The sequence below is a fragment of the Aplidium turbinatum genome, chromosome 4 (genome assembly GCF_918807975.1).
Source record: "Aplidium turbinatum chromosome 4, kaAplTurb1.1, whole genome shotgun sequence".
Lineage (NCBI taxonomy): Eukaryota > Metazoa > Chordata > Ascidiacea > Aplousobranchia > Polyclinidae > Aplidium > Aplidium turbinatum.
Window position 1 is genome coordinate 9,872,483 of NC_137475.1, and position 17,043 is coordinate 9,889,525.

The 17,043-nt window shown below is 37.9% G+C and overlaps 1 protein-coding gene across 2 annotated transcripts; it reads left to right on the top strand.

Annotated features, from left to right (window-relative positions):
* The first annotated feature begins 728 nt into the window (after positions 1-728).
* LOC145768717 (uncharacterized) lies at positions 729-15,238 on the top strand. Of its 2 annotated transcripts, none has more exons than XM_082580295.1 (10): positions 729-1,135; positions 2,462-2,612; positions 3,830-4,102; positions 4,498-4,567; positions 9,520-9,799; positions 10,635-10,910; positions 11,280-11,406; positions 11,724-11,846; positions 13,300-13,500; positions 14,221-15,238. In XM_082580295.1, the coding sequence occupies exons 1-10, from the start codon at positions 935-937 to the stop codon at positions 14,460-14,462; spliced, it is 1,944 nt and encodes a 647-aa protein (XP_082436421.1). In that variant the 5' UTR covers positions 729-934; the 3' UTR covers positions 14,463-15,238. The 2 variants fall into 2 exon arrangements, with proteins under 2 accessions (XP_082436421.1, XP_082436422.1); XM_082580296.1 differs by lacking the exon at positions 729-1,135 and adding an exon at positions 3,183-3,329 and having other exon boundaries at positions 2,558-2,612; positions 14,221-15,236.
* Positions 15,239-17,043: the final 1,805 nt, after the last annotated feature.

A 17,043-nucleotide genomic window follows, 5' to 3' on the forward strand; every position in this document is an offset into this window, starting at 1 on the left:
GCCATGAATTTTGAAAGGGGGGGTTTTGAGTCAAAACTTTTGACGGCGTGGTCACCTAAGATGACACCTTGGGGGCCTCCCCCAATCATTTTTGAAAAATTGCTTTGAATTTGGTGCATTCTGAGAGCGTTTTTAACAAAAATGTGGGTATGAATATTCCTGTAAAATGTTACTGTCCGGTAGCATAGCAAAAGGATAAAATCAAGTTTTCTTGGGCATTTTTCGAAAATAATCCTAAGTCTCTATGTTTTCTTGTTGCTAATTCCTGACTGAGATATTTGAATGTTTGGTATTGGCAAAACTTACTCAAAACAGTTTTGTTTAAAATTAGGCAAACTTTGTACTCAATATCGTGACGTCACACGCATGCCAAGGGGGGGGGGGGTTGAAACCCCCAACCCCCCCCCCCCCCCCCCCCCCCCCCTTGGCTACGCCACTGGATAAATCCAACAAAAGTTCAAACTCTAATTTTTAAAAATTTTGATGACCATCATTTGATAAGACAATACAGTATATGCCTACTTTATCTTTTTTTAATTATGCAAACTTGGATTTCATGGTATCACAAAGACAAATAGAACCTCTGTATTGTAGGCTATGTTGCATTATTAGTTAACTTGAAAGTAGCCTATGTAATTATGTTAATGTATGTTGACCTACTAATGGTTATAAATAGGTATATGGTGTCCTACATTATATTTTTAAATGTTTACAGAAAGTGTCTAAAATTTACAATTATAATATATTGTCGTTTCAAATGATGATTTGATGAGCATATTTCATTCTCTGTAACTTTGAAATATTTTTACTTGAAGGAATTTTGAAAAAGATCTGATCACATTAGCAATTGAAAAAGATCTGAATGCATTAGCAATTGGAAATCAGGCTACAGATAGTGGATACTCTGCAGTCTGCACACATCAAGCATTTACTTATGTCTCACATTGACAAACGTTGTAGTGTGCCATTATTTCCTAAATTTAAACACAAATCAATTGTCAATTTATTAAAAGAACGTGAAATTGGTTCTTCTTCCAATGCATTTCATCAGCAACTTATTCGAACCACACACAATCATCGTGCTGACTTTGAGCTTCTGCGGATGCTGTGGTGTGACAATGAAGCTTATTTAGAGGTATTTATGATTTGAATTTGCTTATTATTTTGATATGACAATGTAATTTACTATGTAAGACTGTCAGTGCAACAGCTCAGCAGGTGGCTGTATCGGGCTGTAAGCTCGTTTATTTTTCTGGCTACCAAGCATGACCTACCAGAGCTTCTTTCCAGCGGCCAATTTCTCGCACTTGTCCGCCCCGATAGCTCAATTGGTTAGCGCGTCACTTCTGGAACGAAGAAGCTTCAAGATCAAGCCGCCGCTGGTTCGACTCTCGGGGTGTGCGCTTGAGCAACGCACGTTAAGGACTGCTCTCCATTCAGCGGCATCTAATGGATGGAATAGTTCCCCGGCAACAAGACTTCAACAATCGGAAACTTCACTCTGTCAATCTCGGTGACCGGGCCTGCGTCAGTGGTTCAAAGCCTCTACAAGTATGCGAAACTGCCAGGATTAAGCTCTGCAAGAAGCTTTCCCAGTCCGAGGATAAAAATTCAATCAATCAATCAAAACAAAAAAAATTGTGTTTTTGAAAGTTCGTTAACTATTGATATCGTGTTTTTGTGTTTACTCAAATAAGAGCAACGCAGACAAGGACCTGAAACACATTTGCAGTTTTATTTAAATGCACTGCTTCCCAAGTAGGTATATAGAGCTAGTCTTCGAGCTTTTATATGTCGATAGCGATGCTCATAGTTTGCCTTGTTTGTGAAAAAGATTGCTAGTGAAGAGAAAAATGTATCAAATACCAACGGAATAAAGAAATGTTTGCTTGTGGAAGCTGGTGACCAAGCATAGCTTACAGGCGTGGTAGTTTCTGAGACCTTTTAGCTGCCAGAGACTTCTGCCAGGAGCTTACTGGCCTGGGTTTACCACATATATCATATATTTAACACATTATGTTTGCATATTAAAACAAGAAACACATAAGGTCTTAGTCTTACTTGTTACTAAAAAGTGTGTTAACTTAATAGCAACCTGTGTTAGCAGGAATAACACTAATCATCTTGTTTTACTGATGCTTGGGTGGTATTATACCTGACTGAAAACCTTTTTCGTTTTTTGTCACTATGCATGTTGTGTCAATTGAGTTTCTCTTAGTGTTTGTGAGGTAGCCAAGCCACTTGGAATGCAACAACTCAGCAAGTGCTTCAACTGTTGTTATAGTTAGCAAATGAGCATTTCAGCAAGCAACAACTTACAGACATCAATTTCGCAAGTCGAAATTGAGCAAAAAGTCCAAACCACACAAGTCCTAACACAACGTAATAAATTTAACTGTCTAAAACAGTAGTGTGCCATTCTAGAAATATAACAATCATGTTACTACTAAGTACTTTTCAGACAATTGCTTGTCGAAAAATATCTCGCTCCAAAGCTCCTGCCTTTTGTCATGGACGTCTGTTTACTGAAAATTACCAAACCTGGTTTAATCTGTTTACTGGACCAACTTCAGGACCTGCACTGATGATTTCCAACCTGTTTAAGCATGATGGTTAGTGAGTTAATTATATACTTCTAATATTCATATTTCATTATCTTGTTTGTATTGTATATAAGGTATAGTTATTTAGCGCATGTTCCATTCTATAATTATAGTGCTATATTTACTGTAAAAGCTATTTGAGTGATTTATAATTACCGTATTTTACGGACCATAAGGCGCACTTTAAATTCTTTTTTTTCCTCATAAATTGATCGTGCGCCTTATGGTCCGATGCGCCTTATGTATGGATCTAGTGCGGTAGTGCTTTATTGCCTACACTCAAAACCAGTACCGATATACTATTATATATGGTCCTGTGCGCCTTATAGTCCGGTGCACCTTATAGTCCGGTGCGCCTTATGGTCCGTAAAATACGGTAATCGATTTTAAAAAGCTGTATATCAATCATTATATATTGTGTAGCCTACATTAGCAAGTACTTGCATGGACTAATGTCAAGAATAGCACTTTGGAAAAATAACATTGGTTAGTTTTGTGAAGAAAGGGGCGTTCTTCCCGGCTATCAGCACAAGGCTGAGCACTCACTAGTACTCACCCAGGCCTTTTCTTTCCACAAAGATAAGAGTTAAACTGACTGGTAAAGCGGCGGTCGAATACATTTGTGGCTAGAATACGGTGCAATACTGATGAGCCCAGCCTCATTGGCGAAACACGTGTCTATCGCTGTCAATTCTTGCTACAAATCGGCTGCCGAGAAACATATTGGTTAGTTTTGATGTTTTTTATGGCTGTGCTCATTTTGTTGCTGAGTCAAGACACTTTTAATGCAAAATAAACTGCTTTTGGGAATTAATTAACCAGGTAAGTGTGCTATATTAGCGATGTGACATTGTGACAACTCACAAAGTTGCTACTATCAGGGCAGATCTTTATTCAGCGGCGGCACCTAGTTAGTAGTACATTTACTTGCAACAAGACTGTAATATAGCCAGAAGAAATTCACTCTGTCAGTTTTGGTGACTGGGTCGGCATTAGTGGCTCCAAGCCTTACAAAAATGTTAAAATACCGGGATGAAACTTCCACAGTAGCTTTCTCAATCCCTGAGTAAAGACTTAGGCTACACAATTCATCAAACAACTTAAACGTGAATGCGATGTTGTTGTTTTTTTGTTTTGTAAGTGCATTTCTAGTAAACTTACCGTACAAAAATTGTAAACTTACGTCTGCAACTAGTTGATAGCTTAAACTCAGTTTGCATTTTTAGACATTTCACAAGCTAGTACCTCCCCAACATCAAACACGAGAGAAGCCGCATCATCTATTAAGATTGTGGACATAGCGTGCATTGTTCCACCAAACAATTGCTATCCACTGGAAAATAGTAAAAGAATTGGATCGCGCATTGTCTTATTAGCTAAGTCCGGCTGGTTGTATGAAGCAGATGTTCATAGTGGTGATATCGTGAGTAAGACGTACATTCCCACTAAACACTATGCAAGCAACATATTTGAAATTGATCAAGACATAGGTGAAAACGGTAAGACGAATAGAATAATTGAAAATTATATTTTTGCGTTGGTTTGGTACAGATTATCACTGTTGAATTCAAATGTATTCCGAGAAAACAGCTGATTATACAAAATATTGTGTTGCTTGTTGTTAAAAAAAAGCATATCTTTCATCAATCCTTATTAGCACACGATGCTTTGACGAAATAAATGTCATGCTTATCACTGTTTTACTTAGTTGTACAAATATAGTTTCTTGTCTTAAACTTGGTGGTTTAGTGGTTAGAGCGTCCACCTCTGAATCGGTAGGCATGGGTTCGATACCTTCTCGGGTCATACCAAAGACTTTTGAAAACCTGTTGCTATTATCCTGTAGCATTCCTTAAGGGGGTTTTATTCACAGCAATGTGTTTGTTTCTTTAAGATTTTGAAACCAGTGATGGCTTGCCTTTACCAAGTTCTAAATTCAATTACAGCTACCTCATTACAAATGAGTAAGTCTATATACTATTATTCTAACGGGTCTGCTACTATTCGGCTAGTTCCCTATTCGGCTCTTTTTTGACGGACGACCTGCAAACATATGCAAGCATTTAAATGGTCTACTTCAATGACAACTAAGACATGTTACGCCGAAACCCAGGTTTGTTCTAAACTGCCACTTAGGTTGTAACTTCATCTTTTATGTCAAACGCTATTTGGCAACTGTCTTTTTTTCGTTGACACGTTTTCGCTGAGACTTTATCTCATTAACCTCTATTGTTAATCATGAAAAATGTTGTTTTGATGTAAAACACTTATTTTGAACGAACCCAGACAACAAAATTCGTCTTTTTTCCATTGATTCAACGTCTGCAGACATTGAATCAATGTAAAAATGACGGATTTTGCCGTCTGGGAAGGCACTCAAAGGTACACACTGGATAAAATGCAAGAATGCAAAAGAAACGATACATATGTATTGTGGAATAAAATACAAAAGTTTCTAAATAAACAGAGGAATCGGACATACATCTCTCTGTTATCATTTTTAATGTAAAAATTCCTTTTTGTGGTCCCTTTGTCTGGAACAAATCCAAACTGTGCTGTTGAAATTTCCGATTTTAGTTTTGGTTTCAATCTCATCATCATGATTCGGAGCAGGGCTGCGATTTTTGCCTTTTTCGGTGACGAGGTCACTCGACACGCGCCATCACTATTCGACAAACGCCGTGCCTTACAGAAAAAAAAAGGAAAATAAAAAGGGAAAAAAACTGAGAGAGGACTAAACGTCGTCAGGTCGAGGAACAATCGGGGGGGGGAGCATCACGTGATGCAATCATAAGAGTGCTGACTTACGTAAACTTTCTTGCGCCAGGTACTTCAAAGCAAGGTCTAGAAGCGACGCTTCACACGAGAAACTCCCAAGGCGTCAGCGCCGCCATTTTGAACACTGCGGGAGAATGCTTTGATCAAAGTTCCAACGCCTGGCATCAAACATTTAGCAACACACGTTTCGTGCTATTCGACACAACGGGTTTCTTTTATAGATGAAATAACCTAGGCTACGTTGAGTTGTCAACGTCTATGCCAGTTTGTATTTCACAGTTTGAGCTGATTAACAATATTGCTCTGGTAAAATGACTGTTGGATACTTGCTATGAAAGTTTTTCACATGTAGAAAACAGTGGCGTACCGTGACCACTTTGACAAGGTGTTAGGTGACGGCAAAGCAACAGCGGGGGGTCTGGGGGGCCTCCCCCAGAAAATTTTTAAAATTAACATTGAATTTGGTGCGTTCAGAGAGCATTTTCAGCACAAATTCTGAACATGAACAGAAGTGACAAAAATAATGTCGGAATGGAGAAGAATACAAAATAGATCTTTATTTGACAGCGCATTGAATGAAAGACTTAACAATATCAAACAAATAATTTGCATTTCTAAAGTCACATAGCATACTTCAGTTCACTTTTTATTTCCGACCATCAAAACGAACAATATTACTTGCCATAACACAGCAGGAGTCTGCAAAAACGCGAAAGTTAAAGCGTGCTCGAGATGGAAATGATTTACTTCATGCAAGGATTAGGCACGGTCGCAACACCTTGAGAAATGTACAAGCGAATTAAAAACAAACAGGTGAAAGTTAAAACAAAAAACAATAGCAAAGCAACTCGATAATAAACAAGAAAAGAAATTTGATTGCTATGTTGGTCGGCTGTACTTTTATCCGCCGTACTACTTAGTAAAAACGAAAATGTTTAACACCTCGACTACAGAAGGAAAATTCATCTATAGCATAATTCGATTCTTTTTGTTTGTGCAATAAATTTTTGAATTACATCGTCGTAGAAAGCTTGCTTTTGCTTCAGTTCTAGCAAAAGTTGTTTCCAGCGCTGATCACCTCAAACTCTAATCCAACAAGCTAAAACTTGCTATTGCCTGGGATTCCCCCAATGACGCGCCAAGGTGTGCAGATCAGCGAGTGCACACTGCACAGCCTGGCTGACCTGTTTTCGCTGCCTTGTGACGTCATTTTTCTTAATTGTTTATTTTAAATAGCACTCGCCAAGCTGTCAGTGCACACCCAGCTTAAAGGAAAAGGTAATGACCGAAAAAAATTAAAGGCAATGACCTCAAACGTTGGAGTATTAAAATTAGAAGGGGATGAGTTTTGCAATTGAAAAGAAAGCAATCAGCATGCAGCAAGATGTTAGAATATCATGAAAGTAAAGAACATCGACAACCGATGGAAATTTTCTTTTTTTCTGGATTTCTTGGGGTGTGCAGTGCACACCTTGAACACCCTGAATATACGCCACTGGTAGAAAACAGCCTAGTTTCCGACCAGACGTGCAACCAGACCAGACCATACAGATGAAAAAAGCCGCTATTTTTATGGAAAGGAACATTTTGAACACTGCGGGAAATGCTTTGATCGAAGTTCTAACGCCTGGCATCAAATATTTCGCCACACACGTTTCGTGCTATTCGACACAACGGGTTTCTAACTTTCTTCGAAGTAGGCTACTTTTACTTGTCAAGGTCTATGCAAGTTTGTATTTATGTCTGACTTATGCAATTGTTGTTCCAAGAATGGAGAATTTTTTTGCAATGTGAATAAAGAATAGTAGACAGATAAACACGGTTGCAACTCGACTTCCTTCCACTAAAAGGGTTTCTGTGATTACGTAATGGGCGATTTTGCACTTGCATTCACAAAAGCACACAACCTAGCTAGCAAAACCCGTCGTTTTTACATTGTACAGACGTGAAGTCGCAATGCAAAAATAACGAATTTTGATGCCTGCGTATCGATGCCCAAGAAGAAATTTACGTTTGTTTTACATTAATTCGACATCTAGCGACGTTGAATTGAATTATCATAAAATAACGTTAATTGTTCAACCAGGTACCGGTAACAAATTAATAGCTCACTGCGAGATGATTGCCTCGATTTACGTTTACACTAACATAATTTCGGCACAATTGGGATACTGCGAGCAAACACGAGTCTGTTTGATAAAGAACTAGCTGTCAGAATCGGAATTATCAGATGCTGTGTCGGAGGATGAGGTTGTCGCGTCGTCACTAGAATACTTGAAGACGCGAAACTGCCCGTTCATGAACGCGCGATGCCATATGATCGGAAGCATTACTTTACTGCCCAAGAACCATTTATCGAATTTCGTACTACTTTTTTAACTTGACCCCGTAGCTTTTCTAATTCCAGTTTGTTTCCGTCATAAAATTCTTTACAAATTTTGCAAAATACCACACTAACTTTTCCTTCTGTTTGATAATCTATAGCAGGTAAATTCTACTTTTTAACTGTATCTTCTTTCACTATAATTTATATTCGCAACGACATCGGTAAACAATAAGCATTCGATGAAAAAATAACTTTTGCGTAACAATAAGCCGGTATCGCGATGAAGAAACGCATAAAATTTCGTTTGATTAAACATTAAAGCATACGGCAATTGCAGCCGTAATCCAAGGTTTGTTGATTTGGCGACGGCAATGTTTTTGCCGTCGTAGATACAAGCTAATTTCGAGGGCAATTTGTATACATGTCCGGTAGTACATAACTTAGCGCTTGATACTCCTTTGCAATCACTCAACCAGCGTGCGATTAAAAGCTTAAGTAAGTGACTCTGATACCACACAACTTGTGCGGTAACTCGCTGCCAAACGCTTATAATCTGACACTTGTGACGTCATATTACTATTCGACAAACAAATGCAGAATTTTTGGTCGTTCGACAAGAAAGAAAAAATCGCAGCCCTGATTCGGAGTAAGATCTTTGTTAGATGATTCACAAGGCTAATTGTTCTGTGGAGTGAGCGTTCTGTTGCTCCGGTTTTCTTTGGTAAAGTTATGAATATGGAACGTACCATATCACTAGGGATGTTTCCGGTGTCATAAATATGATTTAAGATCTCAGTAGTTAGGTCTAAACCCCACTCATCTAAAGCGATAATTTCAACTATAAAAGAAACGATATTGTGGAATAAATACAAAATTCTCTAAATAAACAGAAGGCGTCGTTGGATTTTGAATTTTGTAATAGTTGAGGATTCTAATATATTCTAAGTTTGCATGCAGACGGCGACGCAGGATACATGTCAATTGTCAATTTTATCTGAGCAAACATTATAGTTCAAAAATAAAGTTAATTCGCTTTTTAGTTTTAAGATCTCAGTGGTTAGGTCTAAACCCCACTCATCTAAAGCTTCGATAATTTCAACTATAAAAGAAACGATATCGTGGAATAAAATACAACATTCTCTAAATAAACAAAAGGCGACGTTGGATTTGGAATTTTGTAATAGTTGAGGATTCTAATATATTCTAAGTTTGCATGCAGACGGCGACGTGGGATACATGTCGATTTTATGTGAGCAAACATTTCAATTTAATAGTTCAAACATTTTGCGCTAAATTTCACTTCAATTTATTTTTCTTTGTCGGAATGCAAAAGAAACGATACTGTGGAATAAAATACAAAATACAATTCAAAACTGTAGCCGAATAGGGAACTAGCCGAATCGGACTAGCCGAAACGGACCATTCCGTATTCTAACTTTGTACAGATTAAGTTTGGTGTTGCTTTTATTGCAATGCACTTTATACGACTGTGCTTTGTGCTGAAAAGTCACGTATACCTGACTGTGATGGATACAGCGGGGTTTTAAAAGCTTTGCTCTAAAAGTGAAAAACAAAAGTCTGAGGGAGACCGTGCGTCTAGCGAAAAATGAAGATTTAAAGTTAAACGAAGAAAAAATTTTAAAGTTGGTTTCATAAAAGAATAAAACGTTTTTTGAAATGTTTCAATCAACTGTTTTCACTACGCTCACCTTTTACAATACCTCACACTGCAATAGTTAAATCACGTATGGTGTATTACTACGACTAACTGAAACTGGTACAAACGAAATACTGTAATGAAATTCTCTTCAGTGACTCCGAGAGCCTCATAGTCAAATCATCGCGTCTTCAATCCCAGCAACTTGGTATCATGTCTGAGTCATTTTGTGTTTTCCATCTTTACCCTTTGCGACTCCACTGCCATTTTGTTGTCTCTGTCAAGTCGCAATCTTCCAATCCACCCGTGTCGTCTGATATAGTCGATGATTTATTTGTAGTCAATGCAACCAAAGGTTCAAACAGTTCCTTCTATTGCTTCAAAGATGTCATAGATGAACACAAGATTGGAAATAACTTGTCAATTCTTCAAGAGGTAGAGTATGATTACTTGCTTTCTGACTTTAAGCATCCATTTCAGTTTATGCATTTCATAATCAGAGCCGTAGGTGTTTTTCAATCCTCGAAATACCATTCTCAGCTGATTTTGATTCCAATATGTACATAAAAGGCTATTGGGCTAATAGGCCGTCGTCATTCGTATGAAGCAGAAAGTTTGCGGTCAGCCGAGTTCAATGTTCAATGACCGGAATTTTGGCTGTTAGGCCTTCTACATTTAGCTGTAGCAGCGTGATGCCTTCCCTTACGGTGTTAGAATATACCTGCCCTGACAAGGGCGGCACATGCTCAGGGCAGGCGTCTCGCATATCAGACTTTTTTATCTGTGGCCTGCAGTTTCTGCTTCTGGTTGTCGTGATTAGCCAGGAAAAGTTTTTTTGGCTGACCACAAACTTTCTACTTCATACGAACGACGGCGGGCTAATAGGCTATTTTCTGAAACTACTGGTTAGTATCTACACTACATTGTGAGGAAAGGCTATTTATTATCCCAAATATTTGAGCCTGCCGAATTTCCATATATGGTTTCATGACATGTACAGTTGTACACAGCTCTGAATCACGTGACCAAATGTACAAATCAGGAATCCAATTAAGTTTCGTGGTACACTTTCAAATTACTTGCCTCTATCCAGTTTTCTCGAATGTGGAAGGCTGGTATGTCCAGCGGGGCAAAACACAACAAAGTTGGAATAGGATTTTCCAATGCTGTTATCAATTTCAGAGTTATATCCGCCTGGCAGACGTATGGAAACCCAATCGTATCTATTTTATTATTTCGTTATGCTTTTCATGTTTATAATATTGTTTAGGTCAATGTTTTATCCCCGCACGGAGCACGCAAAACCAGGCGAGCTAAAGTAGGTGATGCGAACCTGGGAATTCCTTATACAATGAAGAATGTTCAATTGAATGTGCCTGGGCGTTCGTTTAAAACACCTTGCTTATTCAAAGCTGCGTCGACCAAACATTGTTTTCAAATAGACGGACCACCTTACCATTACTTGGTGTGTTCTAATCGCAATGGCACTTTATGGACTTTAAAGCACATTGGCGACGACGCAGAAGTGTCTTCTGGGAAAATTCAGGTTAGTGTTGACTGATGAACCTCTTTTCTTCACTGCTTTCAGTGCTAATTTACAGTGATTTTTTTACTGATTGTGAGAAAAGAAGGGCTTTAAACAGCAGATGCTAGATTTTTTATAATAATAATGAATGTTTTGTATGCCTTGCCGTCAGTGCTGTATAAATCAGACTGTGTCAGCGCAGCCGAGTACAGTATTACCCTGAGTAAGAGCCAAGAAGGAATAAACTTCAGTGCCACTGAGCCCGCAGTTAAATGCTATTATTCATGCTGGAGTTTCCCTCTTGTGGTCACCTTTCTCTTTTGCTCTGATATACGTAAATTGCTTTATAGCCAATCAATCCTAATTTTTTTGCTTTCCTATTTCCTCCAGGTTGAGATGAAGTGGGATGCATCGCATTGGCATTCACTGCGCTTCCTTGGAGATGAAGGAGGCAGGCTTGTTCATCAAGGACCCTCTTCTTTTGAAGTCCTTTCTATTCATCACGACTTTGCTGGAGGTAGATTACGAAGTTGTTAAGCTCATTTGAGCAAAATCAATAGTCTTTTACTTATTTTTTTCTTGTTTTTGCATCTACAATCCATAATTCAACAATAAATCATTTCTAACTTAATGATATAAAATTACTGTTGTCGATTTACTGTTGCTTTTAATTATACACTTTTGCTATGACGTTCATGGTGAAATTTCCAAAAACATCAAATTGTTAAATTTTGCAAGACCTATCTCACTGAATGCTCGATTAATCTTTCATGGCACAATCTAGGTTATAATATATATAATCAGAAACACATAATTCAAAATTATTTATTTTAGATAGCTTGTCGCCTTCGCAAACAGCATCACGGTGTCTCGTCATGCGCGATTTCATAATCAACCTCGACCCGATTCACGTCAATCAGCCGAATACCGAGTGGCATTTTCCGGGAGAGGTTCCTCGTAAGTGCCGATGTACATGAAATGGTAAAACAATCTCTAACATGGAGTGATAGATAGTTTTAGATACCTGACCCCAAATGCTTATACGAAAACAATGGATGCCCCATCTCGTTTGAAATCCAAGCGGTTAAGAACCAAGTGTTGAGTTTTGTGTTCTGTGTATGGTCAATGCCAGAAAACTTCCATGGCACTTTTTTGTCCTTTTAAGAACTTAAAAATGCATAACGTTACCTGTACTTTCTGAAGGTCACAAGGTGTATTGCAAAAACTCGTTTACTGTAGGCATTTGATAAGTAATTGAATGAGCACTGCCAATTTCACGAGTTGACACATAAACCTTAAAAAGTGCAGTTGCTTATCCTTCGGCATTGGCCTAGACTTGTTGCTGAAGTAAGCCAATTCCAGGGGGGGGCGAAAATCCCCAGCTAATTCGGAAAGCAATTTCTAAAAGTTGCCGATTTTCAGCCTAAACGATTATAATACACTATTTGTAGACCCGCATGTCAGTCTGTGGCGATTGTCCAGCAAAATTCTGCGCATGATTTAATTTGGCTGTAATTGCGTAACGTTGACCAAACGCCCTGGAAGACACACAGCCTTCTAATTTGGCGCCGACAATTGTCTAGGTAATAGATAAATGCTGTAGCCTAATCGTGCAAAGTATGAACTGCGTCGGCAAAAAAAGTGCTAACGCCAATATCGAACATAGTGTTAATTACTAACATGGTGTTAAAAAAAAAAAAAAATAAGATGCTCAACGGTCTTCTTCGCAGATATAATTATTTCGGCTTTGACGTTCTCAACATTTGCTTCTTTAATTTTCGTGTCGAAATCGTTGAACAATTCAAAAATACGTATGTAAGTTGCTGTTAAACGATGAAGATTAGATATTACCGTTGTTGGTGGGTGTAGTATCGCTTTAAAGTTTTCGGGAATTTTTACTTTATTTTCTCCTGTTTTTATGTAATTTTTTTATGTGATCAGCTGCCTGCGTTAAAGACACCGCTATTATTATCCAGCATACCTTACGCCATTGTTTCTTGCGACCGCTAAGGTTTAAGATCAACTGCAACGATCATAGATTGTTACCGAATGAGAACAATTATATACGCAAAAATAAAAAAATGATCGATTAAAACAGCTCTTTGTGCTTACTGAGTATTAAATACTGTATTTCAAAAAGCATTGATTTTATTTCATGAGCTTTTCATATTAAATAACCATATTACCACATATTTCGCCTCCCTATATCTTAGACCCGAAGGGGCGCTGCCTCCCTGTCCTCGCGCAATCGACGCTTATGCCCTTCGGTAATATATGTGAATAGCTGTACAATGTACATGACTTTGTCACAGAAATGATTTGACATTCCGAGTTTCAACATAGTGAGTTGATGCTTTAAGCAATCACGTTTACGATCAACAGAATGAGATATATCTTTTGTTCTTTTTAGCCATGCCTACTCACACGGTGACGTCACATGGCCGCTCCATCCGCAAGCCAAGGCGTTGGTGGTCTAGCCATGGCTATCAAATAGGCCCATCCGAAGACATGTGCCACATAGTAGTCAGCGCCGAATTTGATCACGAGTTGAACCTTTTCGTTATCGCCCACTACCGGCCTTCAGATGACAGATACGCTCGACCTGGGTGGGGTAAGTGAGGAAGATATTTTGTTTGAATTCAATTGTTGTGTAATAATAAAAAATAAAAAAAGTCGGAGTTCAAAGTTTGACGACCTGTTTTTTTCGACAGATTCAGATCTGAATTGACTTTGTTTTATATTTAGGCTTGACTTGAGTTGAACTTAAATGTAAGCTAACGAGTCCATTCTTGTCACACTTGCGTTGCAGGTTCAGTTTATTTTGTTTTTAAAGCACAAACGCGCAGATTTTTTTGCGTCTTGTTAGGTATTAGTACCGATAACTATGACATTGTTACCCGTTATGTTTATTATGTCAGTTTTTTAAGAGCATTGTCGTGTCAAATAGCTGGCTTTATTGACCTTAAGGAATAATTTGTTTGTTTGTTTTTTTGATAATCGCATGAATTTTTATTGTTGAAATTTCGCTATAACTTTGCTTTTAGTAATTTTTGCTGCATCCAGTTGTTTGTGTTTTATTTGCATTTTCCAAGTTCGGAAACCACGTTTCGCAACTAATGCTCGACATAATTTTACAAAAGTTTACAGCAAGTAGTCGCTGTCCTTATGTGCTTAAAAATGTGAAAAAGTATAGGCCAAGCTACTGCGTTTTGATTCCTATCAGATCGACCAACAGCAAGTAGCCAACAATTTTGCTCATATACTTATCCTTACGCGATTAAGCTGTAGATTCGTTTGTTCCCATAACAAGGTAAAATTTTATTACTTACAGAAACTGAAGAAGAGAAATCGGAATTGGTCGTGTCTCTCTTTGACAGCTATTTCGGAAAACATCTTTCTTCTTTTGTGCTAGAGAAAGAGACATCTCCTTCAGACAAAGATTCTATTTCTGTCACGTTGGACCAAGACACTTTTATCTATACGCGCTTGAGGCCAAACGATAATAGAATTCAATATAAAATTTTAAGACTAAACAGAAAGTATGGTTCTGAGACAAACCGTTTTATAATATGAATTTTGTAGTGTTTTTTTACTTTTCTACTATTTTCTTCTGGTATTGCGCTATATGTTGTGATGTTTTGGAATAGTTTGTAACTGTAAAGTTTATGTATGTGCACAGTTCGGCATAAAATTTTTTAGAACTTTCTACTGTACTGCATTGACATTAAAAATTCGTATTTATCTTTATTGTTCAGCAATTCAAGAAAAACTTTTGAAAGCTAAATCTTGAAGTCTGGCCACTTGCAGATGCTTTGAATCACTAATGCAGACCCGATCACCGGGATTGACAGAGTGAAGTTCCTGTTATTGCTTCTGCATTTTGTCATCTATAACTAAATGGAGTGCTGTTTGATATGGATCTTACCGTTTTTTCGGTTTTTTTTTTTCGTTTTCCAAATCGGGCACGTATCTAACCTGGTTATATGGGTAGATTGTTTGCAATTTTAATGTGCTTTACTGCTTTGTCCAACTATCTGGGAGATTTCAGAGCAATCATATTTCGTTACAAAAAATTGACGACAAATTTGATATCTTATCAGCCGAGTGTAGCAAGAATTGACAGCGATAGACACGTGTTTTGCTCGTGAGGCTGGGCTCATCATTAACGCACCAGTAATTCATGCCATCGCTTAATGTAAGGCCATGGAGAAGCAACAAGAAAGTATTTCTGATGTTGTGCGTTATCAGGGTCTCCACATGTTTACTGCAGTACTGCTAATTTATTCAGTTTCCCGTGGGCTAACAGTCGTTACTTTAAGTAGGCCTGCAAGTGTGGTTTACCTTGTGACGCTAGACCACTGCAATTTAAAATTGAAGCAAACAACAGAAAATTGGTGTCTCGGCTAAAAAAAACTTGATAGACGATTGTTATGTTGCTCGGCCGTGGTTGGTTTATTATCAAGAGCGTTGTTGGTTAACATCGGAGACACAGCTCTTAATGCGTTAGGTTTAGCTCCTCGAGGTAGCTTATGCAAGACAACCCCACGAAAAGATATACTACCATTGGCAACGCCATTTTGAAACACCAGACTATGCAAGATATAGCGTACAAATGTGACCATAAGATAAAGTTTACTGTAACATTGCAGGCTAAAACGTATGCTACTCTGTAGTGTGTAGGCGGAACATGCCTTGATTCAACATTTTTAAACAGGGTCTTAATTTCAATATTAAGGCAGATATAAAACTTAAAAAAGAAAAAAAATGTTGTTAGCCTACTATACTAATCTTTTCTTTTGAAGCAGTGCAGTAAATCAGGCTAATTCAAATGATTAGGCTACTACTGTAATGACTGGTCAAACTCAGCAATGTGACAAACACTGATCAACAGAAGAAAAGCGAAGTATGCTGTAGAGCGGTGTGGAACAGTTCACGTCACGCAGTCGACATGCAAAGGTAGCCATACATCGGCCAACAAATTTTGTAAAGCGTGAACCAATCAGAAGCTGCGTTGTCTGTGACGTCATTTCGTAAATGGAAGTTAAAAGTAGAACAGAGAAAAAAAGACAACACAAGAACCAGCTAGCCAGTGCGTGCATATTTATTGAACATATAGCCAAAAATTCATTTATTTAATTAAATAAATGCAAACACCTTCCAATCAACAAGATGATAGGCAATTTTGAAGCTATTATCTTGTCATTGCAGAATACAAATAACGTTCAATCAGTGGCGCCGGCAGGGGGCGGGGCAGCCTGCCCCCCCCAATGTTTTGGGCATCATCTTTTTTTTTTCTCTTTTTATTACATATTATTTTTTTAATATTTGGATCCCAACCTCAAGTAAGTCAACTCAAGTTGCAAGGGGGGGGGGGGGTAAAAGCTCTCTTTTAAAAAAAAGTATGGAAAACCTTGACTAAATTGTACAGTAGATAAAAAAATTTTCTACAGAAGCAGAGATATAGACTTTTTAAAGTTTTAACTAACGTCACATTGATGTAGAAAAATAACAACCTGTTAAATTTTTGATACTTCACACTCCCATGACTTCTTCCGCGCGCATTTTGGCATTGGTTGCTTGCAGTGATTCTTTCACTTAAACAAAACGTTTTGTTTCAGCAGTTTTGAGTTGCTCAATTTGTTGTAAAGGAGAGTCAATTTCTCCAATATTTATCATTTACGTTTCTTCTTTAATCTCAGCAGAGTATAAAACTTGTAAAAAATTTTCATCCATGCGACGTCATAAATGAAATTATATCTCAAATCGGCGTAATGACGTGCATCATCTAAACATTTTACCGAATAATAAATTATCAAATTCGATCGTCAAAAGTGGTTTGGTGGTGGTAAATATTACGTAATGAAAAAAGTGTGATAAGGTTGGAAGACATTACGTCATGTCTTTTCAATACAAATTGAAGTTTAAAATTTATTCTTTTGTTCATAGTCGTAACTCGTAATCCACCTTCAAAGCGGTATTACAAGAACAATTTTCGATAAGAGGGGCATCAAGAATAAGTCGACATGACTTTTAACCTTTAGAAGGTTGGGCTCCTGGAGTCTTGCTCAGTTTGGGGGGGGGGGGGGCTGTCGATTCTTCTTATGCTTTAGGAGTGATAACTCTGTTATTTTGACACGGTTTCAAAATTTGGGAT